Raw genomic sequence first — 27,837 nt, 5'->3', positions numbered from 1 at the left:
GAATGAATGAATGAATGGTCTTCATTTAAGCCTCACTTTTTTGGCTATGGTTTAAGTCTGCATATTAATTTCATAGCAATTTGAAAGGGAAAGTTTAACAATCACGATTTGTTAGAAGTAGAACATTTTGTCCTATTGTTTTATGAGCAATACTTGGGTTACATGCACATGTGTGGGTGGGATTGTTGGGAATTACAAGTGTCTCTGAATGCAGCGGCAACTTGTGTCACAGAAGTTATGAGATGCAGCTTGAGTAGCACTGACAGCAGTTTGTTTCATTTTATCAGTTAATAATAGTAATGCATTTTATTTGTATAGCGCTTTTCAAAATACTCAAAGACACTTTACAGAAGAATGGAGTTGAATAAAAGCAAGTAAACAGAGTAGAAGACACACCAAAATACAACATTCATTCGTTAATACACAGTTAAAACATGAGAAAAAGTGGGGCGGGGCACAGGAGTCAGATATAAAAAGTTAGACATTAAAAACAGATTTAAAGAGGTGGGTTTTTATTTGTTTTTTTGAAACTGGGAAGGTCAGGGCAAGCACGGAGTGAATGGGGCAAAGACATGGGGCAGTTGATTAATATTCCCACCCTCAACTATGGTCATCAACTATGGTTTGGGTTGTGACCGAAACAACGAGATCGCAGATAGAATCGGCTGAATTGAGTTTCCTCCATAGGATAGCTGGACTCACTCTAAGAGATAGAGTGAGGAGCTCCGGCATCTGGGAAGGGCTCAGAGTAGAGCCGCTTCTCCTTCACATCGAGAGGAGCATTGAGGCGGTTCAGGCATCTTGTCTGGATGCCTCCCGGTGAGGCCGGGAGAAGGCCTCCAATGAGTGCGCACAGCTCACATGGTATCGGCCGATTTCACTGATGGATTATCAGGATCGGCAGCATAAATCCCTAATCGGAACATCCCTACTAATTGTACATTCTTTGTTGTTTTGACAGGCCAGAACCTTTTTTAGCTTGAACCACAGGAAGCTAATGAGAGCTAATAGGTGTCACAAGCTTTAGAGACAATGAGTAGGAGCTGCATCACGCTGGGGATAAAATAGGTCCGAGGTCTGTCTTGTCATCTTGTGTCAGTCAGAGGTGGATGTCCAATGGCCTATGGGCACAATTAGCATCCTGTGTGTCATATGCACACACCAATTATGGAACCTGGCAGAGAGTTTTTAATGTCAGTGTGTTGGCTTCCATTTTATCCTCATTGGTGGGGAGACAACATCAATGATCATTCACTCATAAAAAATCAGTTTATGGAACTGAACTCGGGTCTCCTAGCTGTGAAGCCTGTGCGCTAACCACTTGTCTGCCGTGCAGCCAAAAGTAAATTTTTTTGCTTGAGGTTTCTGCATTTGTTGGTGACTTTAGAGGTTTATTTTTTTGTCAAATTATGAATTGTACAACGTTAGTTTTGTATGACTTAAGAGGTTTCAGTGTTGAAGGGCGTCCTGACTACATACTGTATAAATGTAAAGGAATACAGTTGATCAGTTTCTATTACTATTAGTTACTTTATTTGAGGAATTCTAACTATTTTGACTTATTATACTGCAGGGAAGCAATCTTTTTAGTCTTAGTCATCATATTCTCAAATTGTACATGAAAATTAAAAAATACAAATATTAACCAAAAAAGGCGTCTCCATCTCCAATCTTTAATGTTTGCCCAAACTGAGGTTTTTAGCTTCATGGAGAACACACACAAAAAACCATGTGGTCAGACCTTTTGAGTTGGTAAGTATTTACTATATATTGTCTTTTAATCAATAGCCCATTAGAATAGTCTTTTAAATGGGCTATTGGCAATGTGAAACACATGCAGCCTTCTTCAATTCATTGTAAACTCTAAATTGTCTTTAGCTATGAATGGATGTGAATGGTTGTTTTTCTGCTGTGACAGACTGACACAGTGGAAACCTCACACACACTCAACAGGGGCCCCAGAAGCACCCAAAAATGGCATAAAATGCCAGAGTTTGAATTTTGTGATTTTTGACAAAAACGTAAGGGGGGGGGGGTATCGTTTTTTTCAGTTTTTTTCAACTTGCTTCTAATGCACTTTTCTGGTCAAAAACACAGTGGAAACCTCACACACACTCCACAGGGGCCCCAGAAGCACCCAAAAATGGCATAAAATGCCAGAGTTTGAATTTTGTGATTTTTGACAAAATCGTAAGGGGTGGGTGTATCGTTTTTTTCAGTTTTTTTCAACTTGCTTCTAATGCACTTTTCTGTGTCGGATAAACATTTCCACCTGTGGGTGGCGCTATAGAGTCTATGTGCCCACATGGTAACGGACCGGAGAGTACCCCAAACCACCAGAAAATTTTTTGGCCGATCCAACCATGTGGAGGGAAGTTTTGGTAGATATACATTCCCACCAGTTGGTGGCGCTGTAGAGTCTATGTACACACAGTCACAGAGTGGAGGATGACTGAACCCACCAAAAAAAAGGCAAGACGATCCGACCATGCATAAGGAAGTTACGGTAGATATACATTTCCGCCAGTTGGTGGCGCTATACAGTCCATGTACACACAGAGTCATAGACCAGAGGGTACCCCAAACCACCAGAAAACATTTCGGACAGATCCGACCATGTGGGAGGGAGTTACGTTAGATATACATTTCCACCAGTTGGTGGCGCAATGTACACACACAGTCACAGACCAAAGGTTGACCCAACACACCAAAAAATAGATTACAATAGGGCTTTTGCACTGTCAGTGCTCGAGCTCTAATAATAGGGTGAACCCACATGATAAGGGCAAATGAATTAAAATTAACCTTTTTTAAAGTAGACATTTAAAAAACTCTGGTCACGGAAAAACAAACAAACAAAAAAAATAATATCATATAACAAACACATAAAAAATAAAATAATGAAAAAATAATTATATGAATGATAAATACAAAACACTATTTTATTTTGTGTCCAACAAAATACTAGACAGGGCTTTTTTTGATTGATGAAGGAAATTGTTTATTGATAAGTTTTTTTTCAATGAAGACTACAAAATATGAACTAAATAGTGAGCCAAGAATTACTGTGTTTGATATAGTCTCATATCTGTTCGTGTTTTTTTTAATTCACCAATCACGTCATAGTGGTGTTGTTTTCACGGCACTTTGGTTCCCTCTTGTGGCAAGCACTGATGCCCGCTACTAATCACAGCGGAAGAGTGCTCAATTTGTTGACTCTTTGCATTGCAACTTTTTTTATGGAGTTGCAAAATATTTTTTCATGTCCTTTCTAAAATCTTGACCATGGAATATTTTATAATTTCACATCTGTAGGTATCTATTCATATTATATGTAGTGTTTGGAATTTCTAGCAACATTTTCTTTACTATTTTACACTCTCTTCCCTCCTCCTTATGTACCATCCTTTCTTCATTTATAGATCAAACCTCCGTTGCATTGGAGCTTGCAGATGGCAACTTCCTGTGGACCAGCCTAGCGATTGGTGGACAGACGTCCAAACAGAAGAACAGCTGGTGAGGGGATGATATATCAGCCAGCGTTTGCACTTTCATTTTCAGGCCTGTCTTGTTAACGCTGCTGACGAATGTAGCATCTGTCAGGAAGTAAGACACAGGAAAGCAAAAGAGAAGAGAGGCAGAGAACAACCTGTTCTTTGGCACACCTCAACCAAAAGGCTGCAGTGCACACAAAGGAAAATACGAAATAAGATGATGCTATCATGTTCTAGACACCTATTGAACTTACGTGTTGCAGATTTTGCTGGAGTATGAAGCGACAAGGTCATTGACAAGTGAGGTCATCTTTGTGGTCCTATGCAGACGTGAAGTTATTGAACCAACATGTTACAGAACTGAATGTATTAATGGTTATTATTATAAAAATTCACCAAACTCTTTGCTGTAGTATGAAGAGGAGAAGGTCACTGACATGTGAGGTTAGCTCTGTGGTCCTACTCTTCACATACATGAAGCTGTTGAACGAACATGTTACAGAATTGAATTTCTTCATGATTATTATCACGAAAATTTGCCCAAATATTTAAAAGCACATACGTACATATTTCCAAACTCTTTGCTGTAGTATGAAGAGGAGAAGGTCACTGACGTGTGAGGTGAGATCCATGTTCCGACTCTTCACAGACGTGAGACTATTGAACCAAGTTACATAATTGAATTTATTCATGACTATTATTATGAACATTTTCCAAACTATTTGCCATTTTTATTTTTTTTTTTAAATTACAAAAGTTATTTAAAAGCACATATTCCCAAACCCCAAACTCTTTGCTGTTGTATAAAGAGGACAAGCTCACCCATGTGTGATTTAAAAAAAAAATCACAATACACAAAATAAAATAAATGTAATTTTTGCAATATTAGGTTGGGAAAAAATTATATGATGGGAATACATTTTAAATATTGTGAAAATAATATTACAATAATATACAATATTTATTTATTTATTTTACATTTTAAAGTAAAACAGAGACCACAGTCAAAATATAAAACTTTCTTATTTATTTTAGCCCATCCAATTCAGACTTATTATGTTGTTGGTCTTAAAAATGCACGCTTTCAGTTGTATTCATTGTTTAGAAAAATATGGTACGACTCTCACAAAAATGCATCTCTTAGCTAAAAAGGTTCCTGACTCCAGCACACACACTATATGATGCTTTTAACCGTTCTTATTCATATACAGCTTATTAGTATTAGTTGAAGCCTGATGGCAACCAGAGTTGACATTGAGTTGAATTATGCAAATAATTAATTTGCCCGCCAGAGGGCACCAAACGTCAGTATCAAGACTTGTGTTAACATCATGTTATCAGGTTGGTTTGCAGGAATACAGAGAAGAGAATAACACAAGAAAACAACATTTAATACCTGGAATCACAGTGTTAGTGGAACTGTAGATATACTGTATACGGAACCCAAGTCGTACAGAACTGATACAAATGTCACTTTACAACGTCATCTTTTGTTAGCAACCAACTGTCAAATAAAATAAAATAAAAATATGTGACAGAGGTGTAGAAAATAAATCAAATGTAACATACAGGTAAGTGGAGGTCGGCCCACCAATTTTGCACAACATATGGCTGAAAATGTTCCTTAAAAAGATGCTAAAATATGAGGATATTTCTGATATAAATAGCTTAATCTCTTGACAGGTTGTATAATATAAATTGTGAGGGCAAGAAACACTTTGTTTGCTTTGCATTGAAGCCCTTACTTATTAACACCTATGCTGAAAACATTTCCAGCTGCTATTGTGTAGCAAAGCAAGTCATTCTGCACTACGATTGAAGAGTTTGGCCTTTGGACTTATGAATATATTAAATGAGGATGGCATTAAAAGACTTATAGTAACAGAAAAAGGGTTTTATTTGACGTCATTTGGTGCCTGCTCAAGATGTACTGTAAATGGGACATTCTTGTTTTTCTTCTCACCAACCCTTGATATGTAAAGTTAAAACAAAGGAAGCTATCTCCATGAAACACACCAGGCACCACACAAATGACAGCTCCATATAAACAACATAACCAATGAAAACCCAAATACAGTGCAGCGCTCACATTGAAGAAGCATTAGGATATTTTCCCACCCTGTAAAAACTGCTATTACATTACAAATACATGGCCAAAATGCACATACAGTAGACAACTCCCACCCTCTCACTATAGGAAATCTGCTTGGCACGATTGTCATATTAAAAGAAAAATCAAATCACCTTTATGGGAATAAAAAGAACATTTTGGGGTTGAAAAAATTAGCCAAATGATGTTTCATCATGCTTTTACATAGGAGAGTAAAAAGGGCTACAAGATACTCCAAACTTAAGGCTACTAATACGACAAAAGAACCATTGGTCAGGACAAAGAGGGAGCTGCAGATGTTGGAGCTACTTTGAAGCTGAAATAGCTACTGTTGTCATGCTGTTTTTGGTAACCGTAGCCACACTTTCAACCCATGTGCTACATGAACTCCACCAGAATAGTAATGGACAACGTAAATAGTACAATAATGTAACAGTGGAAATATGGAAATATGTGTGGATCAAATACGCGTATTGTATTTTAAACAGTGTGTAGTCCCAGCCAAGTATTGGATCAACTTAAAGATCAAATTAAATGGATTATATATTTTTTATTTCAAAAATATAGCTTTTAAAATTCTATTTGTAATTTATTTGTATGTAATTTTAATGTTATATTTTTGTGTGTACATCAAAACAACTGTATGCACTTTAATTAATTAATTTTTTGTGCAGTTTAAAGTCATATTACTAAGTCATTTTTCAAATTATTTTCAAATCAAATTGTGCCTGCAAATTTTCAAGTCATATTTTATAATATACAGTAATTTTTTATTCTAATTTCCAATTCCAAGTAGTACACAAAAGTAGTTTCAGATCATCGACAACACAACTGAATGGCCTCCAGATGGCCTATGGAACCTATGGCCCTGTGTCCTTGCATCAGATAGTTTGGATCAGTTCACTTGGCTGGGACTAAAACTGCTCAACTCTTGAGAAACCAAAGATAATCTGAAAGAAAACAGGGAAAAAATACTCTATAAATACATTATTTCCTCATATAGTGGCCAGGGAGTTTATTAAGTCAACTGCAAATATGGGGCATCTATAAGGAGTAAGGTCTTTATTTGTACATTTTGATAAATAATAATTTTACATTTTTTGTTTTTTTTAATATTAGATGAAAGTCACCTTGACGCTTTCTGGGAAAAAAAAAAGAGGCCATCACATTTCTTAACTGCTTGACAACATTTGACACACTTTTTTGAGTGTGTTTTGGCTGCATTTTGTATCAGGAAGAAAAGCTCAGACTTCCGCCAAACACATAATTTTCTGCCCCCCCCCCCCCCCCCCCGTGTTTCTATCCTGCCCCAAAAATAATCACACAAAAAAAACAATAATTGACCACATAGAATTTTTGGAAAATATAGCTAATCAAAAATAAAAACATGAAACAAATAATGGCTATGGTTTCATGGGACACACTTTTATGGGAGGGACCATTTTGGGTAAACATCAGCTGAGTGGAGGCCACTATTTGAGGAAATACATTTATTCCCATGACATGCAAATGCATGAACGACATTCTGCGGCTTTCTTTAAACAGGAAATCAGTTGTTGTTGTTGTTCTAGACCAAATTGTTGGCACACATTTTACATGAGGAGAATGTACAAACTTGCATAGATAAAGTGATATAGATCAGAGCAGCTTAATAGCAACGTGCCCCCATAAAGTGAACATTCATTAATATCAATATCTGTACAGGGTCTTCTGTTGCTCCCGTGTTAAAAGGGAGCAGCTGCTTGCTGCTGGAAGTTTGTTAACGACCAAGAAAAAACAAAACACTGACAACTTTGGACCACTAACATATGCAAGTTTGCAATTTGGGGCTATTTGTTATGTCTCCAAGAGGTGAAGGTTGACGGGACTCTTAAAAGACTTAAGAAATACAAACCCTTGGTAATAATAGGACGGAACATCACTTTTGTATGGCTATTAACAGCATGACATGTGCATGACATCTTAGGATCATCGGGGCTTATTGTACACATTTTCCCTGGGATGATTATTTGGACACATGGGGGGGAATGCCTGCTTGTGGCTATTGTCAATTCTTAAGGCTACTTGTTTCTATTTTGGCTAAAACAACCACATTGGAGTGGTCGGTGGCGTATTAAAGGATAAACGTCCCTGAGGGACATAAAAAAAAGTTATCTGATTGGCTTTGCTTGATTTAAAGGGGAGCACCACTCCACAAGTGTATACATTAGAGCGGGCATCCCCTTTAAATGAATAAAGGTTTCCGACAAAGACAGACAGTAGACTCAGTTCCATTTAAAAGCATGAGGTTATAAAACAGTGACATCATCAAGAGAGGGTAGTCTCTATCTCAGTCAGATATCGTGTGTGCAAACTGAGTCAACACCAAACATGCCTGGTGCACCTCTAATGCTACTGGACTGATCCTGTAGAGCTACATGGTGGTGGTGGTTGGTGACGTACAATAAGAGCAGTCCTCTGTCCATACATGAGATAAAGTTATCTCGTAAAGCCACTTGAAGCGGCACCACCAATTTTTTCACCCCTCTTTAGGGCCAAACTGCGCATCTACCATGCAGAGCGATGGATCCCAAAGCAGCTGTCGTGCAGGCTCAGCCCAGAAAATGAAAAACAAAACAACAGTGTGGAAAGAGAAGAGGAGGGGAACCGCAGTAAGATGACCCCATCCTTTTTGAGTGGCTTTGCACGTCATCAGGGGCTGCGTTTTAGGTGGGCAAGGGGTCATCGTCACCTTTACTGCACTTGCACTTACAGCACAGGACGATGGGCGTAGCCAGGAGGAGGAAGGGGGAGGCGACCAGCAGGAGCAGGCCGAACCCTGCAAAGATCCCCACAACCTGGAAGAAGTAAACACCGCATGAGACCATGTCCACACAAATACAGATATATGGCCTATGGATGTATGGCCTCTCGTTCATACATACAGTAGAGATTTTCAAAAACGTTGGCTTCAGCATTTGTTTATGAATGGGTAAAACTGAATTTTGGGGTTTAAGTCAAAGGATATTATGATGTCTTAATAAGAGAACATGTGTCAGTTTCATTTCCTGCAGCGGTTGACCCACATGCACGAGCCTTATAACGTGCACAAGTGATGAAAAAAAAAAACATTAATTATGTTTCCTGATAGCTTGATATATTGTAAATAAACACATACAAAGGCATACAAAGAAAATATATGTATATACTATATTGAAAAACAATTGCATCTCAGCTTTGTGTTATACATAGGTGAAAAAGCCTATTATTATGACACTCCCCTTTCCCAATTTTTGCTATTGATTTTTTAATATTCCAATTATTTCAAAGTTCTCATTGCCATAATATTTTCACTGATTTGCGTTATATTATGTTATTTAAGTTTTTTGTCATATTTTTAGCTTTTCTCTTTTATTATTTCAACTCTATGCTACTAAAATGGCATTACTTTTCCTCATATAACCAGATTACTCTTGTAAAACTGCAATTTTCTTCCTGCTAAAATACAACTCCTTCCTCTCTATAGTTTTATATTATTCTCATAAAATGTTTTTTTAATTATTTTCCAAATATTTCAACTTTCTTCTTGTTATTATGACTTTATTCCTATAACATTTTGGCTTTTTTCTCTTACCACTATACACCTTCCTTCAAGCTAACTTGATTTTTTTTAGTTTTGTTTTCTCACATTTTTTCTCAATATTTCTAACTTTATTTCTCTACTTTTTCTTTTTAGATTATGTTTTTCTCTCAATATTTTGACTTTGACTCTTTTTTCTGCTAAATTGTATTTTTGATGTGATATTTTTGTTATACATTTCTTTATTTGCATTGTTTTATTCATGTGCCGCAAACAATTTGGAAAAAATAGCTGCAGGCAACATTTTCGACACTCTTGGTTTACAAATATAAAATGTACTTTTAAAGAATTATTAGATTTCAGTGCAACTCCAAAATTATTATAAAAAAAAACAATGGCTATTTGAACTAATTGAACTGGCTGGTAGAAACAAAGCTTTGCAGTACATCAAATTGCCCAGCAGAGGTCAGAAAAACATTTCATATACTCGTTTCAATCCCTTAAGTGTCTAATGTGCCAAAATGTTTAATAATTTAATGACAATTATTAGTTCGAAACATGATTATTTAATTTAACTCTCAAAGTCTCTTTCATTTTGAAAACATGTATTCACCAGGTGTTTACGAATACAGACAGCTGAGGGGGGCAAGGTGCTGTTTTTGACACGACCACAAGGGGAAGACAAACACCAGGAAGATGAAAGCTCCAACCGACATAACATGCAACAAACAGCGCCATGAAAATACCAGGATGCCATTGCTCCTCTTTTGCGGTCAGACACACAGTACTCAAATAAGTCTTGTTTGTTTAGTGAAAACATTAACTGGATTACTACTTCATAAAATACACACACACAGATGCCTGTACATACACTGATATAACACTCTGACTACAGTAAGAGACCATGTCTAAGTCTAACAGAGGACCAAAATGATTTGACATTATGAGATTGAAGCAGTTGTCAGCTTTGTAAGGTCGTTCTGGTGCAACCTTTATATTTATGAGGAAGTGCGGGGGTGAAATGAGGAGAGCCAAACAAAGACACACACACCAGTGAGATTGTAGCTCGCTCCCCACCAGCTGAAGTGTAATTGTGTGACTCAGCCTGCCCCACTGGGCAACAGATGCCACCTTGTATAAGAAGGAGACAACACCATGCAGACATCTTGTCTAAATAAGAATTATATCAATCTTATAAGTGTGGTTTGTTGGCAACGTCCTATCCAGTTGGGTTCTGTAAATTAATAATTGCATTTTTAGCTGTGTTAGCTAGCTGGTTAGATAATTATAATTATGGCAAATAAATCCACAAAACATTTTGATGGAATAAAAATAGAAAGATTTTTTTTATTTTTTACAGAAAACAGCATCATAGCTGGCTAGCTAATTAGGTTGCTCATTAGCTAGTTACTTAGGATAGCACATAACAGCATTTTAGCCACGCTAGCTAGTCAGTTAGTTAAAATGAAAAAGAAAATATATGAATAAATATATTACACGAAATATGTATCATTTTTATCTGCGTTATAGCAGATTAGTTTTCTCATTAACTCATTCAATCCCAGCCATTTTTTATGTGATTTTGTATTTTGATTTTTGAAGGCACACAGAATATTGTGTTCTGGGTCTATGTAGACGAGGTATATACAAAAGGAATGTTTCAACTCATCTTTCATCAGAATAAAAACTTTGTTTCTACCATTTTCCATTCTTTAGTAATCAGCAGTGGAAAAAAAGTGAGAAAAACAGTCAATCTGGGTAATACGAGTGTAAAGGTGACTATAGGGGTGTTAGTTGGTGTCTAGAGGGCTCTAAAAGGTTACAAACATTATTTAGAAGGTTATTAGCTGTTTTTTCTATGCCCTAACTACAAAGATCTTGCATTTCTCAACAAGAAATCGTTTTTTGGAAAAATGGCTGGGAAAAACAAGGTACTATTGTACATAATATTTTTCACATTTTTACAAATAAGACCAGTCTGTCAGTTTGTTTTTAACAAATTACATTTAACAAGAATGCATGTAACCATTTATAAAATCTCATCAGATTCGTTTTTTTCTATTGATGGTTCATGACTTCATCAGTCAGTGACTTAGTGAATTACTGGGGGAAATAAAATCCACATACATTTTTGTCGGGGCGGGCAGTGGAAGAACCTCATACATTTTGATGCCGATCCAATTTTTTTGGCATTTAAGTCATGGAACAGTCCTCCCTAGAATGAAAATGTCACTGTCTACTCATTTAAAAAGTGTTACATCATCCTCTGTGAACCAGCAAGTAGTACGTTAGTGGTGGCCTGTGCTTTACTGTTCTCTTGGCTAAAACCGTACTTGATTTTAATTTGAGATTAATGTGCTTGATTTAGCAAATGTTTAAGCCTTTGTGGATGTCGGTGGTCTAGGTGTATTTACTAGCAAATAGGTAGAGCACAACCTTGGTTATATAAACCTTTGCGGATGTGTGAAAAGGTGCCCACAATAGGCTTAGGATGGAGACAGCGGGACACAGAGCTGGTTGTCCTTTTCTCCATTGTACTGTCAAGAACACAGTGAGTGACTGCATGGTGTGTATGTATATATGTGTGTGTCGGGCAGGGGTTCAGGCGTCGAGAGGGAGGCAGCACACGTGCACGGTCACACTATGGTCTGAGTGCGAGCCAGGGGAGCAGTGTTTCTCACCTGGGTTCTGTGCCAGATAACAGACGCCCTGGAGTGGCCCAGTTTGTTTCGACACGGCCCTTTGTCATAGTGGATCAGGAGGAAGTCATCCTGTCAGACACACATACACACGCACACACAATACAGATTACAGTCTGAAAAGGCGTGGGCAGCTGTTGTGCAAGACAATAAAAATGGCTACTTTAAAAAGGACCCAAGTGACCCAGATGGCTGTGCTTGTACAACTGAGATTACATAAGAAGCAGCAGCATCTGTATGAGTCTTGTGATGGAATACGAGGGGGGGAAAAAAAAACCATGCAATTACATCATTTCCCATCTACAGCTTCCTAAATAAATAGTGCTTGAACACACAATTATTACAGCTTACAAAGTGGGAGATGAGAGTTAACTCACATCCAGGGATTCCAGACAGTACCAGCAGAAGGCGTGCTTGCAGTTCTTACACATCATCTGTGCACAGCCTTCGTCCCTCTCAATGTAAACTTTGCATTTAGGGCAGCGTTTGATGGGCGCGTCGTCCTCTTCGTTCTTGTAGAACGGGCTGCAACAAAAAGACACGTTGATATGATCCACATTCCAAACAAGCTCTACACAGCACCTCCGCACATGTTCTATCTGTTAAAATCACAGGCCACTACATTAGTTACACTTGCATAAGATAATTAGATGTAGGATTGTAGACTTGCACCTACTATTTGCCCCGATGGTAGACAAGGTCAACTGGAGAGGGGACTTCTACATGTTGTATTTGCTTCCCCCAGGTAGCATCATGTGCCGTCATGGACTCCAGTTGAGCTACACTGATGATATGCAGTGTTGTTACAGTGTATTGCTGTATTGCTGTGCAATATTGCAGGCGCATTGTGTTCTGCGTCCTGCGTTCCTATGGCCATCTCCTGTTGTGTTCAGCTAGCAAACAGCTAACCGTGTAACTGTGAACTCTGTATGTTTGCAAGTTTTCTCCCTGCCAAAACCCACAATGTCTGCAAAACATTCTGCATCCGAAAGGCAGAGGAAGCCAACCATCGCACAAAAAGTTGGACTTCTGGAGGTGACCAATTATGCAAATTTTTCCACCCTTTGTATTGAGTTGTGGACTCCTATAGAGCAGCTACACAGACTAAGCAGCACAAAAAGCTTTCTAGATCTTCCAGAATCTGCATTCAAGCTGTATTTCTTTGGCTTTGTGCTTCCCGCGAAAACCTCCAGGCAAGCCCACTCTGCCGTGGTTGGTCACACTCCCAAGGACTTCCGGTGTTGTGCCAATAGCTGTCAACTATCAACTCCTATCAACTCCTAACTTTATAGGAGTTGATAAACAGTATAGGAGTTGATAATAAATACAATTTATCTTTTTAAAATGTCCACTTTTAACACACAGTCATATATGCTGGATCCCAAATCTGATTCGGAGGTAGATACTGGACAGTTTCTCAAGAAAAGAGGTTATTTCTAGACGTATCTCAATGGTAAGTTGCATTAGCATTTTAGCATTAAGTTTTCTACAGCATCAGTAACGTGTAATGTGGTCATTACACGTTGTTTGCAGGACTACCATTGTTGAAAAAACTCGGGTAGACCCACTGATTCTGGTGGGAAATGACTGTTAGCAACTCCAGACTGAGCTTGTAATTTGCACCCTGCTTCCTGTATGCACATTCTATAGTGCTACACAGACAACCACTTTTGTTTCATTACTTACACAAAAGTCATGTAGAAAATGCAAACATTGAGATTCAGTAACTGCACTAAATAGGAGTCATAACATGTTTTGTTACCAATTTTATCTTTGATCAAAGGCAAAAAAAAAAAAACATTCAACGTCATCAACATTCTCTGCATGCATGTGCTCATGACACCTGATTGCCATTGTGAACCAGCAAAACAGGATTGCTCCATTTTTGTGTGGTAAGAGTTCTCCACATCCTGTTGTTTCTGGAGCAAACTCTACATACGCCAGTCCAACAGGCTGCTTTTAACATTCTTTGTCCAACAGGAGTGGCAAATAAAGCCACATAACAGCCCTCCAATAATGTAAATAATTTAGAGCTTGCTTGATTCTTGGTTTGTCCTCAGAGTGCACTTAAACATCAGAATAAAAGGTCAGGTGTGCAAAGCAGCATGAGTATGCAGTCAACAAGTGTGAAGTCTAAGAGTAGACTTGTTAATCCTCTCCATGGTGGCCTCTGATAGAGGAAGCCTTACAGGCCTAATGACTTTTTCCACAGTAAGAGGATAGCAGAGAGAAATAGGTCAGCCGCGTGCTGTGTGTCTCGGGGCAGCCCCTTTCTGAACCCCCTTGAAGTGGGCATCGTGCCCAGGTTAGACTGTACTGTAGTTGCAGCATATTATTTTATATCTTCTTATTTATTGTTGCAGGAGAGTCATCCCGTCCAACAGTCAGATTAAATCTATGAATGCATTTCCTGAATACAGCAATGGCAATAAAAGGTAAGGAGGTGGGCACACTATAAAGTATTGATCGCTACTTGTCAACAAGTCAAGACCAACCAATAGCGCTATATAGTTATATGAACTGGATTTTATTATCATTTTTTAGGGCTGTCAAAAATAGTGTCTCAGTAACTTATTTAACTAATTTATTTCATTTCATTACATTTTTTTGCCTCATTAACACAAGCGCATGATGTAAAGTCACATCTCTCTGTTATGATGGCAGAGGCACACAGACTCTGCCGCACTTTAATAACTTTATTCTGACCTCAACACATCAACAACAGTGCAATTCCAACAGCGTATATGTATCGCCAACTCGCAAACTCTCCAGTCCTCATCCTGGGAACAAAATTTCCTCATTGTCAGCATACAAAAGCGAGGGGCATTCACTAACACTCTGAAAATCACTACAGCATCTTCATTATGCATTAATGAGTGGTCTAAACAAACCGAAAAACTGTGCACATTAGTAATAAGTGGATATTTTAATCTCTCACGATCGGAACTCTTACTGTGGAAGTACAATTTACTGCATTTAAAGGGGAACTGCACTTTTTTGGAATTTTGCCCATCATTCACAATCCTATATGAAACATGAACACATATTTCTTTCCATGTTCTTCACAAGAAAACAAGTTAATACGGTCAAGCTTACAATGTTGTCATTGGGACACAACTATTCCGTCTATGAAGCCCTCTAAAATAAAACCAACTTTAACAATGTCGCATCATTTGATATACATGCTGTGATCATGCATTGACACGTACACTAATGATAACATGTAATAGTTGCAGTATCTTGCCGTATTTTGCTGATTTAAAACACTAACAAAACCGATTTTCGCGGCGCGTCATCAATGTGCAATGCTACCTCTGTACACCAGAGGGAGCAAGAGGAGATCGAGCTAGGAGGAAGACTGGCATTGTTACAACCCCCAGCAGTCAGCAACAGAAATTGTGAAAAAAGATTGAAGGTTGCTGTCATAGTAGGAATTCTTTTTGACATGCTGATAAAAGGTCTTAGCTGTGCTTCACTTTGAATTCCATTAAGCAAACTGGGTCAGTGTTATGTTGTTTGATCATGTTTAAAATATATAAAGGCCCCACCACGGTGGGTCATCACAACACAAGCCTGCAAGAATGTGACCCCAGATAACGCAGTTAAGAAACAATACCTGTTCTCTCCTGGTAGGAAGGAGGTGATGGGAAGGCTATTCTCCGGGCAGGCCTGACCCGGGTGCCAGTTGGCCTTGCAGGCCGAGCAGAACTCCAGAGCGCAAACGGCACATTGGACCAGCTGGGGAAGCGTTGGAGAGTCGGCATCCTTCAGTTGGCACACAGCCTGGCAGGTCGAGGAGGGGCACCACGTCCGGCAAGGATCCAAGAGCACCTCTAATGACACAAAATAAGTAAGACGCCGTCATTGGCACGTCCTAAAAACGTTACTACTTGTCGCTCTGACATTATTAGATTACTCTTTAAACTGTGTTAAACCTGTGTGTGCCAAAATATGCTTCAAAAGATGAATATGAGGGATTAACATAACTACAAACATACAAATATGTGGATAATTAAGTGTGCAGTTGTTCTTGTACTCTTGTAGGCTGCAGACTTCAATGTACATTGTGTTCCAGGATGTAGGCGGATGACCTGCATGGTGAGTGCCATTAAAGTATGACTGCGTTGCTTGGTTACTGTTCTCCGTGGCAGCAAATGTGCTGATAAGCATGAGCGCAATTAAAGCAGTCAGTCAGACAACACATCACAGCAGTCATCTTTCCTGCATTGGATCCTTTCGAAATAGACCTGTAGATTTTTAAATATTAAGCACTTTATAAGTGCAAAATGCTCACTCCATGATGACAGTTTACCTTATTCTTTTGTGCTGTGCAATGACACAAAAGGTTTCTAGAGTTTCCAGATTGCAATGAATGTCATGGCTAGCGTAATGATTGATGCCGTTGAGATCTTCTCTTAGCTGAACAAAGACACCCAGTGCAGCTACACGTGCTGCAAGCCTCCATTGTTGTCATCCTTTTTGTGTGGCCATGCAATACACTAGTAGGAGGGAGGAGTGCTGGGAGGGGGGCAGAGGGGTCCACGTGATCGTCTCATTGGCTGTCGCTGCGCACACTATCATCCCGCTGAAGCCAATAATAAGGACGTCATTACCCTCTTTTCTTTTTTTTGTATTGACTCACCTCGTTCAAACTGGAGCTTCTTGTATCGCTGCATCATCTCTGTGGCCACCATGCACTCAATCTACAAGGACAGAAACCAAGCAGAAATAATGAGGAATGTGCATATTTATAGGCACAGGCTGCTAAAGCAATTAAATACACAGAATGCTAAGTTTCTAAATCGATAAGGTATAAATCCTGAAAATTCACTGACACAAAAAGAAAACGCGATAGTGGTAAAATTTAACTGTAAAAGGAAAAACAAGCTAAATTAAAAAAAGTGACAGAATTTTGGAAAAAATAAAATGGATTTCGTAGGACCCTACGATAGCTGTAGCCCTGTTTTTAATCTCAACTTAATATCAGCAAACTGCTTTCGTCTTATGACACACATATGGCTGTATGTTAAAAGCAGACATTACAGCAGGTCGTTTTCGAGGGAAGCAAGAAATCCAAAGAAATACAGCTGAATAAGTGCAGATTCTGGAAGAACTAGAAAGCGTTCTGTGCTGGTTATTGTGTGCTGTGTAGGAGTCCACAACTTAATACAAAAGGCCGAAAAACGTACATAATAGGCCTCCTATAAGCTCCCACTAATTTGATTATTTCTGAGAAATTCTATGCATGTCCGTGTGCAATTGCGGTGCTGGCTTTTTCCTCATTGTTCAAGGCAATGACATTTGTTTATGGAAAATACTGCTTTCAAAACCAAATTAAGGGACATTGTAGATATAATTTTATAAGCCCGACAGGCTGCAGGTAATGCTGGTCTTATTGCCTAGAAGTCACCCTTAAGGTTGAATGACATAATCCCAGTACCTCATTTTCCTGCAAGTGTCCTCTTTTTGGACAGGCCGAGTCAGGACAGCTAATTGCAGTTTCAAGGCCTTCTTTGATCAAGAGTTCCACATACTGCTTCAGGCACTGCATGAAACAAAAAGCAGGCGTCAGATTGATGCACTGGGAAGATAAATACCATCTCAGAAAGTTGTTGCAGAAGTTTGGCCACTGTTAAAACTTATTTAAAGTTAGAAACACTTGCAAACTATCAAACATTACTATTTAGAGTTTTTATTTTTTTTTAATATGGCTCTCCATTTTCTCTAGTGACAGAAGAGTAGTTATTTGCTCACCAGTGTACAGAAGACACATTGGCACTGCGTGATGGTGGTCATCTGCTCCAGTGGGAACTCTCCAAGGCACAGCTTACATGAGACCAGGGGGTCCACGGCCAGCTCCCAGGTGGGACGGTACCGTGCTGTGGTCATTTTCAACGCCACAGAGCTACAGCACACAGGAAAGATGAAAAGACGTGACTGTCAGCAAAACGTACTTCTGCCAAAAAGGTCAAAGGCCTCTGGCCTTTGGTTCACAGCAAATTGTGGCTTAAGGCACAAAATCTGCCCAGCAACAAGTGGAAAAAAAACTTGTACATAGTGGTACAAGCCCACCAAGGATGCAACTGAACACCTGACATAAAAATGTCAATCCACAGAAAGAACACATTCAATACAATCTAATTCCCTTAATTACTCCTCCATAACATGTCCTCATCAAACCTCACGTGTGAAGGGAAGGATGCAGGAGAAAAAAATCACGAGGACCAATATAGGCAAAATGAGAAGCACCTCATGTCTGACTCACTGAAATCACAGGGCATTCATCCATCTCGTCAGCATCCATCACGTGAAATGGTAAGCAGTGAGCCGAGATGACTCTCCATTACGTAGGTACCTAACTCGTAAGCGTAGGCTTAAATGCCAATTTAATATTGAAGGCTGAGGCAAACAGGCTAAAAAGATGGCTTTGTGAGTGTGTGGCTTCTGTGGTTTAAAAACATCATCACATGGAAGGTTGTTATCTAAAATTATTTAATCAATAATAATTATGCCAGTATCATGAGGTAGGGATGGGCATTTGAAGATTATTAAAAAAATGTAATAAACCACTCTAAAACACCAAACATAAAAAGTAAACAGAGCTAAACCTCTTCACATCCATATACATTACACATGCAAAATGTAACAGAAAATGCAACCCCAGGATAATTACCAGTCTCACCGCCAAAACCATCCATTTTGAAAATATTGAAGCGGCAGGTACAAACTGTAATGGGTGTGTCCCTGTGTTATAATTTCCAGAAAAGGGAAATAAATATTTGTTCATGTTTCACATAAGGATTGTGAATGATTGTGAAAAAGTGCAGTTCCCCACTCATGTTCCACTAGTTGAAATAGTCAGGGTTTGTGCTACATGTAATGGATTGTGGCGGGGTGCCATGGCTCAGTAAAAACCACCACACCTTGGAAATGTTTTTTTTTTACGTGAAAACAATGTTATACAGTGTATGGGTGGACATATGCTCTATTGAGGTGTCCATTACAGCGATCACAAAGTCTAAATGGGCAGTTTTGTGGAGACGAGGTCTTTGCTAATATACAGTTGGAAAAAAAATTAAAAAAAAATAAAAGCGCCCTGTCAAACTTAATTTATTGACTCTAGGTGAAGTGTCTAGGTCTGGACTTGGACTACGGTCTGCCAGTCTGAGTATCATTAGAGTAACTGATTGAAAATAATCAAAATCTTGCAAATAATTTGATCCAATCAGACACATTTTCATGTTATGCATTATTTCTGTTATTCCTAGTAAATAAAGTTATTCTGCTCAGGCGTCCTGTTGTCTGCAGTGGTCATGTCATGAATCAGGGGGTCAAGCACTCATCCTCAGTAAAGGTCATACTGTGAGGGGGACTGTACTCATTGTTTAGCTGATTGAGGCGGCATTCATGCCACTGTGACTCCATAGCCATTAGACAAAGACGCACAAACACATAACCGATTGCATAACATGAGGCATGATAACTTCTATTGAAAAATTCTTGTTTCTTTGTTCTTGTTGCAGTGAGACAAAGTTTACTTTATGATATCATGAATTTCTCTGTACCAGGGGCACTTGTGACATGTAAACAAATAATAATGCCCCTCAAGTAACACTCACACCTTGACATACAGTAAATGGTTAAAGACCTACATATACGTAGATCAGTTTATTCCTGATACAGGTTTTTGCTACTTGTTGGCCATAAGTAAACATTGCCAGCGACCTGCATGTTTAGAAGTGGGCATTGCAGACTGAAATCATTGTTCATATAAAGTACATATAAATTTCTTGCTGACACATATCCAAAATATAACTGTTAGAAATACTTCAGAAACTTCACCAAGGAGCCTATTTAACTCCAAAGTACATTCAATCATGGCAAGTATTGGCATGCTAAAAAAGAGCAGGCAATTTAAAGGAGAAAAAAAAGCTGGTGAGTGTGAGGGCCGTAGTACGTGCTTAGTGATCATGACGTCACCTCTTGTTCCTTCCAACCTTTTCTGCTTTAATAGTCCGGGCGCATACTCTACATAGCTAATTAGTCGGGGATTTAGGTTTCACTTATAGCTCTATTCTAGAGCAAGGGTTTTCAAAGTGTGGTACGGTGATCATCCCATTAGAGAATAGAATACAAATACGGACTACTCCTACTCCCCCCAAAACTGATTTTGTGGAGCACAATTTGTAGGGTTCACACTGTCACTTTAGGAACTAAAAATCAATTAATATTGCCCTGTTGTAGTTCCAATTTTGTAGATCCAAGTCGTAATAGCAGTTCCATTATCACAATTATTACAACGTTTATAAAGGAACAATAGTAGGTTTTCAAAAACCGTTCAGTTTTCATGCTGTTGACAAGCAAAGACATTGTTCACACTGTGAAAAAGATGTTTTAAAGGGGGCCTATTATGCCTATTTCACTCTTCTGATCTATAAATGGAGTTTGAATGTTGTATTCTTGTGTTAAACGATGCCAAAGTTTACAATAATGAGGTCTGTGCATTTGCAAGTGACCCTTGAAAAATGTTTTGGATGCCTCAAAATGCTAGGTTTCAGAGTTTTAAACTGGAGATTTGTGATGTCACACATAGGTGGGCTTCCTTATAAGGGCATGTGTACACTCTAGGCCAGATATGCTCTCTACCCTCCCCCAAACTCTGCTTCTATGATTAAGTCAGGAATTGTTTCTTCGGGTCGTGGGTGGAATAAGTTAAACCACACCGTTTTGGCGGGAAGCGACAAATCCAAAGAAATAGGTGCAGCTTCTGGAAGCTCTAGAAGGCTTTCTGTGCTGGTTATCGTGTGCAGCTGCTCTATAGGAGTCCACAACTCAAGACAAAGGACCAAAAATGAGCATTAGGTCCCCTTTAAGTTGAAACCCACTTCATAATATCATAGCAAAGAAAAGAAAAGAAAATTGTTTGCATGCCAGTCTATTTTTAAGAGTAGGCGGGACATTGAGGCCGTGTATAGATGACACGGATAATTTAAATACCATCACGTATGTACTCTGAGCACCAAAGCAGGGCCCTTATTTTTGGACAGGAACGATGACAAGGTCTTTATGCAAGTGACAGCGAGAGTGGACAGTCGGCGTCTGTCCTTGACATAGAGGGGAGAGACCTAAGAGGTTTGCCAAGAGTGGCCATAGCCCTTGTTTGTCCATGCCCCCGCAGTGTTACATAACCACCCTGGTGGATTTTGGCATCCTCAGTGGCGAGACAGACACTGATAATGTCACGCCTCTGCATGTTGCAGCCTAAATTGTCGAGCTGCTGTTTTGTTTTGTTTTTTCCTGCTACAGTGCACACTAAATATCCCGTGGGAAGGAGTAGCCATAAAGTACAGCACACAACCTCGCAGTTCTGTGCCCCTCTGAATTACACTTTGTATCACACATTGTGCAAGCAATAATGTTTACTGTGTGCCTCGTAGCTACTGGGTCAACCGTATACCTTGGTAGTATGATATGTGGTACTTGAGGTGCAAAACACAGCATGTTTCAATTGAACAAGTAGAATAACTAGGGTCCTGTGTTAGGGAGGTTAAAGGCATTGAGTTATTAATTGAGAAAAGCATGTAAATCTGAAAATAAACTAATGAAAATTCGGTGTTAAGCTCTAAATTTAAGAGAGGATAATGTCTTTTAAGCTAACCCTTACTAGGATTTAAGGGACATCATGCAAACACCTAGTAGGCTGCGACCGCCTTCTCATCCCTTAATTCATGGCAGGTATCACATTGGCCTTAATCCCTATATTAGTGGAACTTTCAGCCACAGGAAGGACTGTGTTTTGAAGCTATTGCTGCAGGTGAGACAAAATGTTGATATCCTATATTTGTGTAAAATTAAAATAAAATTTCAGATAACTTTCAGATTAAAAATAAGTAATCAGAGTTCACATACAGTAACGTAGCTACAGCATGATCCAAGCACATAGTTACAGCTTCTCATTACACAGCATATTGCTATACTCCTGTTAATAAAATTGTATTGTACTGCACAATAACTTGCTTCAGACTCAACTCAAAACTCCCTCTCACTGCATACAGTCTCTACCACCCCCTCCCTTGCTCATCCAATCTGCAATTGCAGACGCAATTGATGCGTTCAATCGATGACCCAAATAGTTGTATATTAATTGTTGCACCATTAGTTTTAATATTGCAGTTTTATGTTTTTAAAAAGCCCTCATTAGAATTTAAATTTTCATACAAAACAAGTGTAACAAAAATAGGGAGGAAAGGAAGGAGAAATCAGGAAACTGACAAAGCCTTTTTCCCCCTCATTGTGTCCATTATCAACATAATATTGAATGAACACAAGGTCAAGTCGCTGAGAGTCGGAAACAGAAAACCAATAATGGTTGTATTCAGAATGTCGGAGACAGAAAGAAAATGCCTTCGGGCTTTGCTGAATTTTTAATGACTTGTTTGAGTTTGCTTATAAAACAGGTTGTTCCTTTTCTTAAAATGCATTGTCATCAATACCATCAAGAACTGAATAGTACACTGGCCTATAAAAAGCAGAATAGAACCAGACTAAAGGACAAAAATAGCATACCTTTTCATAAATGTGATGCAGAGCTATAGCACCCTTTCAATAATGGGGCAGAGGGCTGACATTTTGCTGAATTATTAATTACATATAACATGGATGTTGCCAAATGAACTGCTCCTGCATTAAAGAGGACTGTTGTCACTCCAGCGGTGGACAATGGTGTTTTTATGGACGCATAAGGGAGAGAGACCCCTCAACAAAGACGCAGGCAGAGACAAATGAATACAACATCTCATCCAAACAGCCAAATGAACAATTCACAAAGAATTTTGCTAACTGACATTATTTGGTTAGTGATTCAAAACAGACAAAGCGACTATTATCGTTAAAAAACAGTAAATTATTGTCATTCCAAGATGTCATGCGAAAAATATGGATGGATTCTTAATTAAAAGCAGACACAACAACAGACTTCACACTGCAAGTCAATTCCAATGTCTTTGCTCATATGCGACCTGTATCCGATTTTTTTCATGTCAGTGTGAACTTATTTAGATTATTGAATTTATATGAATTTAGATTTTTTCCAAATGCGACTCAGTCATCATTCATATGAAGATATGAATCCAACATGTATGCAATGCGGCTGCAGTATAAACGGTCAGGTCGCATATTTCCGACCTATACGTCATCGAAAGGCGTATCTTTGTGTTTCTCAAACATTACAGTAACATTACTGACACCTACAACTAGTGACCAGTGCAATGTACCATTGTGTAGTTACCTGTAGAGAATAATACAAACATCATTGAAGGTGACTTTATATGCTTTATATCAGAATTTTTGTTCATTTAGTCATTTTTTATGTTCAAAATTTGCTTTAATATGCATACATTATGTTTTCACTACTAGGCCATTCAACCACAAAATAGCATGATATATTAACTAATATATTTTTGAGCCGTGATAAATTAAAATTAAAAATGCCCTTTTATTTGGTAAACATGAAATAGTGTTTATGACTTATAATGATTTCAAGCCAATGACTTTGGATTTGACTTGAACTGTCTTGTCTTGGGACTTACACATTACTGACTTTCCCCACCTCTGCCATCTGTTTTTCACCAATATACTGATTATTGCATCATTACTGTATGGTCATAGCATGTATCACATAGTAAGTCTTAGCTTGTGTCACAAGCTACTACAATTCCCTGCCCCAGTCTTGTCGTGAAACAAAAACATTCCCGTCTCGACTAGATCGTTGTCGTTTAAACAAACCCTTAACCCACATGTGTCGACAGAGGGCCGAAGCACTGCAGGTTTTTTTTCCAACCAGTTTCTGTGATTTAATTGACGAGCTCCTTCCCTCAAACCAAAGGAGGGTTAATCATTAAAATCACCTGCTTTAGTGACCAGCTGGGAAGAAAACCTGTAGCGTCTCGGCCCTCCATGGCATGAGTTTGACACCCCTGCCTTAACCCAATCATCTTGTGAAGCAAGATCGAATAGTTGCGAATAGTTGCAATTTCACCTAAACTGACTCTTTTCTCAATCCTTGCTGTATCTCTGATGTTGGTCATCACTTGATTCTAAAGCAAGGCCAGAGTCATGTAGTGTATTCCCACAGTAGGGGGAACAAGGAGGAGGAAGTCCAAAATCTACAAATGGAAATGTGTTCACATCCTGCTGCTGGCTTTGTTTTCTACATACACAAAAGGATAGAAATGAGGAGAGGAAATGTGTGTCTGTGCAACAAACAAAAAAGTGAAATCCATTGAACACTTCCTCAAAAATGCAGTGTAGTGTTTAGAGCCATTATTACCTCCACTAAAGAGGTTCTTCATCACTTACTGATTTGCAGGAAACTTAATTTATATGACAAAACAAAACAGTTACTGGATTCTGTGACAAAAACAAGATCTAACTGGTGTTTGATTGTTGTTATCAGAATGGCCGACCAAAAGTATGTTCAGATAATACAACCAGATAAGCTGCTCTCATTGTACTTAAAAGTCTCTAAGGCCGTTTATTCTGACTCATTCCTGGGATTAGCAGCAAACACTCTTAAAACTTCAAAGTAGCACACTGGTAGGCAAAATAAAATTTTATGATAGCTCGAGGTCATCCCCTGGCATAGAGAAATACACTTTAACGTCATTTTATATGGGAAAATTTTGTTTCATGTCGACTAAGTTAAAAGAATGCATATTACGCAAGAACGGGTTGTAGCACCTTGTAGCACCTCCTGGTAGGCCCAAATTTCATTCTACCACTCCTCTTGACTTATTCCTTTCTACCGTAGTTACTCATTGCCAAATAAAGAGAGTCTGAGTCTGGACACCCTGTGTTCTCTTCTGCCGTGTAGGCGAAATTGTTTCAGTGATAGACGCACACATTGTAAGACCAAATGGCTGGCATGATTCCCAGTCGAGAAGTGTGAACACGAAACATGGTTTGTTTTTGAGCTGAGATAAACTGTACGAAGGCGTAGTATTTATATTTATCTCCTCCTACAAAATATCTCCCGTCTTTCTGTTCCAAATTACTGTAGATCAGAAATACTGTGTGGAGTAGAAATGGAAAGCATAACATGTTTAGAAAGCCCTCTAGTAAAAAGTCCATTTTAACAGCATTGAAATAGCTCAGCTTCATGCATGATGCTGAATAATGCAAAGGTGGGGCAGGCAAGGAGACTTCCTAACAAAACCTGGTGTCAAAATGGAATTGATGGCTATTTTGAAAGTCAGTCCACATGCGTTACATGTGCCATAAATCCATCCATTTTCTATGCCATTTGTCCTCATTAGGGTTGCAAGGAGATGCTGGAGCCCATCCTAGCTGACTTTGGGCGAGAGGAGGGGTACACCCTGGACTGGTCGCCAGTCAATCGCAGTATGTCATAAATGGACAAAAGTATGAAGAGGCAGTAGTCAATATAAGAGAACTGTATGTGCACAGGGGTTCAGGTGTCTTCTTCCTTGTACCCTCTAAACGTCCACTGCTTGTACTGTTTCTTAAAATTGCTAATTTTGGTACATTGTTTGAGTTCCCATTTGAGTGCATCATTATCTGGGGTGCATTTTCATTCAGTGCAACAGTGGAGCTTCAGGTGGTGCAGGGTCATCAAACGGCGGCTGGTTATGTGCAGATGACTGAGGGCTCTTGTATGTGTGGTAACAGCTGGGCTTTTTTCAACAGGACAACGCTGCAGTTCACAATTCTCGCTTGACCAAGGACTTCTTCAGGGAGAATAACATCATTCTTTGGGACCATCCCGTAAGTTACCCTGATTTAATTCCCACAGACAACATTTGTGGATGGATTGCAATTTTTTGAGCATTTTTGGTTTTTTTTGGCATGCTGGAGCTCTACTTAAAACCTTATTAAGATCCAAATGTGTAAAAGGTAAATTCTAGCTATTTTTCTACTGGTCTTACGATTTTGAAAAAAGGGGTAAATTCGCTGTAATATGCATGCCAGGCCACTAGTTGGAGATGTGACTTTGTAAGGAAACGGGATCTCACCAAAAACTGTCTTTGTTGGCATTCATTAGAAGTAATGTATGTTGGACACATAAGTATTGGAACAACTTTGTAGTTCGCCTTTGTTTTTTTTGGTTTTGACATGCCAACAGTTGTAGTTTGCTTATCCATTTTCAAAAAATAAGTGTTGTTTTGTCATATAAAGACAACATGTCCCCTTAATACACTATACTCAGACATCTATCGTGTGTTTTGTCTTTGGACTGACATTCAGTCGTCCAGCTTTACCGAGCATCAACACAATCTTCCTCGTCGTCACTCTTTAAAGTAAACTCATCTTTCCTGTGGGAGCTTGGCTAATGGCCTCCAGGCCCACTGGGGAGTGTGTTTCTGTTCCGTGAGAGCCATTTTTTGTATTATTTGTTTTCAGCAAACACTGTATTTTAGTCATTATTATGTCATGTCAGCGCATTAAATTGACACAAAAGACAAAAAGAGGATTATATATCATGGATGGACCTGTGGATGCATAATATTTTAGGGGCATCTTATTTAACTCAAACAACAATGCACTTAATGCCCACTGGAATGTTGTGTTGTCAAGCCTGCTTTCACGGGCCTGCCTATAATAAGCTGCTACTTTAAATTGGAAATAGCATGCATGATGTTAACAATCGCAGCCAAGTGTGATCTCACTGTCATGATGAAAACAATGCATGATAAACACGAGTCTTAAAGAGACGCCTTTTACCTGCTTGTCTGGGATAAAGCAGTCTTGATGTTGGAGGAGGATATGAGAGGTGAAGACGATCTCCTGAATTGGATTTAGCCAAAAAGGGCGTCCAGCCAGCCGAGTGAGACGGGGGTGGAGGGTCTATTTCAGGAGGGCGGATGCCCATCCACGGTCCTTGTGAACATCACCACCATTGCATTCGCCTTGTGATGAACTAACAATCCTACCTAATGGTGGTCTCGATGCGTGACAGCTAAGGCTTGTTTGTTCACCACAGCCACAACAACAGCAGCAGCAGCAGCAACTCTCGGTTCAGTAAAGAGTGCGCAATGTCCGTCAATGTCTGCGACATGCAAACGTCCTTATTGTAAAAAAAAAACAGAACAAAAAAGGAGGGGGAACGGCTAGAGAAAGAGATTGATAGTGCGGCGTTTACCACCTCTTCGCAGTCATTAGTAGTGCCAAGCTCGGTAGGGAATGAAGCCACTGCAGGGACGCCATAGCTGGAGACTAGGGAGGGAAGGAGGGCGAGAGAGCGAGAGCGAGAGAGAGAGAGAGCGAAAGAGAGAGAGATAGGCTTCCTCCCTGCCTGCCTGCTTAGGCGCTTACAGGAAAGCCCTAGCTATTTTTAACCGCCGACAGCGCTCCCTGCCGGACAAATCATGTCATCGCACTCCTGGAAATTGGGTGAAATTTACATTAACAAATTCCAAATAATTACAAAAAAATCTAAAATAAAGCATGAATACAACATAAACATCTTTTGACTAAGTGAATACATCAACAATAAACACCAAACAATGAAAATAACAACACGGGATTCTGTGCATAAACTATATTTACATTATGCAACTACACAAAAGTAAAATAAGATAGGTATATAGAAAAAATATCTCTAACTATATACAAAACTATGTACAAAAATGATGAGCAAAGGGGGACTTAGTTTTCATTTTCATCGTCATTTGTTGTTATTCAATGCGAGCTACCATTTTTAAGGAATGTGGAATTTTTACGATTTTTGGCACCTCCTAGAGGCCACAAAGCCCTTAGCATCCGCCTATACTCTTACCCCGGGCTCACACTGAATCTGTTGCTACTCTGATTCAGTCCGGCTTGCTGCCAAGTGCACTCACACTGATGCCGGTAGACGCAGTGGTGAACTTCTGCACCGGCTGCGGAAATCCATAGCTTCACCAGAGTGCCCCAGTGTCAGAAAAAAGTTAGGCCCAAAACAGATTATTTTCGTTGTGC

General features: G+C 39.1%; 1 protein-coding gene across 1 annotated transcript; it reads right to left on the bottom strand.

The window, feature by feature from the left end:
- Positions 1-4,864: 4,864 nt before the first annotated feature.
- On the bottom strand, positions 4,865-27,143 carry rnf144aa (ring finger protein 144aa). Its single transcript, XM_058090403.1, has 8 exons — positions 26,602-27,143; positions 17,617-17,767; positions 17,303-17,407; positions 16,505-16,565; positions 15,479-15,695; positions 12,240-12,387; positions 11,845-11,934; positions 4,865-8,441 (listed from the first exon to the last, which is right to left on the bottom strand). The coding sequence occupies exons 2-8, from the start codon at positions 17,749-17,751 to the stop codon at positions 8,310-8,312; spliced, it is 888 nt and encodes a 295-aa protein (XP_057946386.1). The 5' UTR covers positions 17,752-17,767; positions 26,602-27,143; the 3' UTR covers positions 4,865-8,309.
- Positions 27,144-27,837: the final 694 nt, after the last annotated feature.

This window comes from Doryrhamphus excisus, chromosome 13, assembly GCF_030265055.1.
Source record: "Doryrhamphus excisus isolate RoL2022-K1 chromosome 13, RoL_Dexc_1.0, whole genome shotgun sequence".
NCBI lineage: Eukaryota > Metazoa > Chordata > Actinopteri > Syngnathiformes > Syngnathidae > Doryrhamphus > Doryrhamphus excisus.
Note: the sequence above shows the minus strand (reverse complement) of the source record. Positions and strands in the feature narration are given on the sequence as shown.

Coding starts and splice junctions, on each gene's coding strand:
- rnf144aa (XM_058090403.1), bottom strand. CDS start 17,751: ATGACCACAGCACGGTACCGTCCCACCTGGGAGCTGGCCGTGGACCCC. Junction 15,696..16,504: donor GAAGCTCCAGTTTGAACGAG/GTGAGTCAATAC, acceptor TTGTGTCATTAG/AGGTGCTCTTGGATCCTTGC. Junction 12,388..15,478: donor TTCCTACCAGGAGAGAACAG/GTATTGTTTCTT, acceptor TTTTTGTTGCAG/CCCGTTCTACAAGAACGAAG.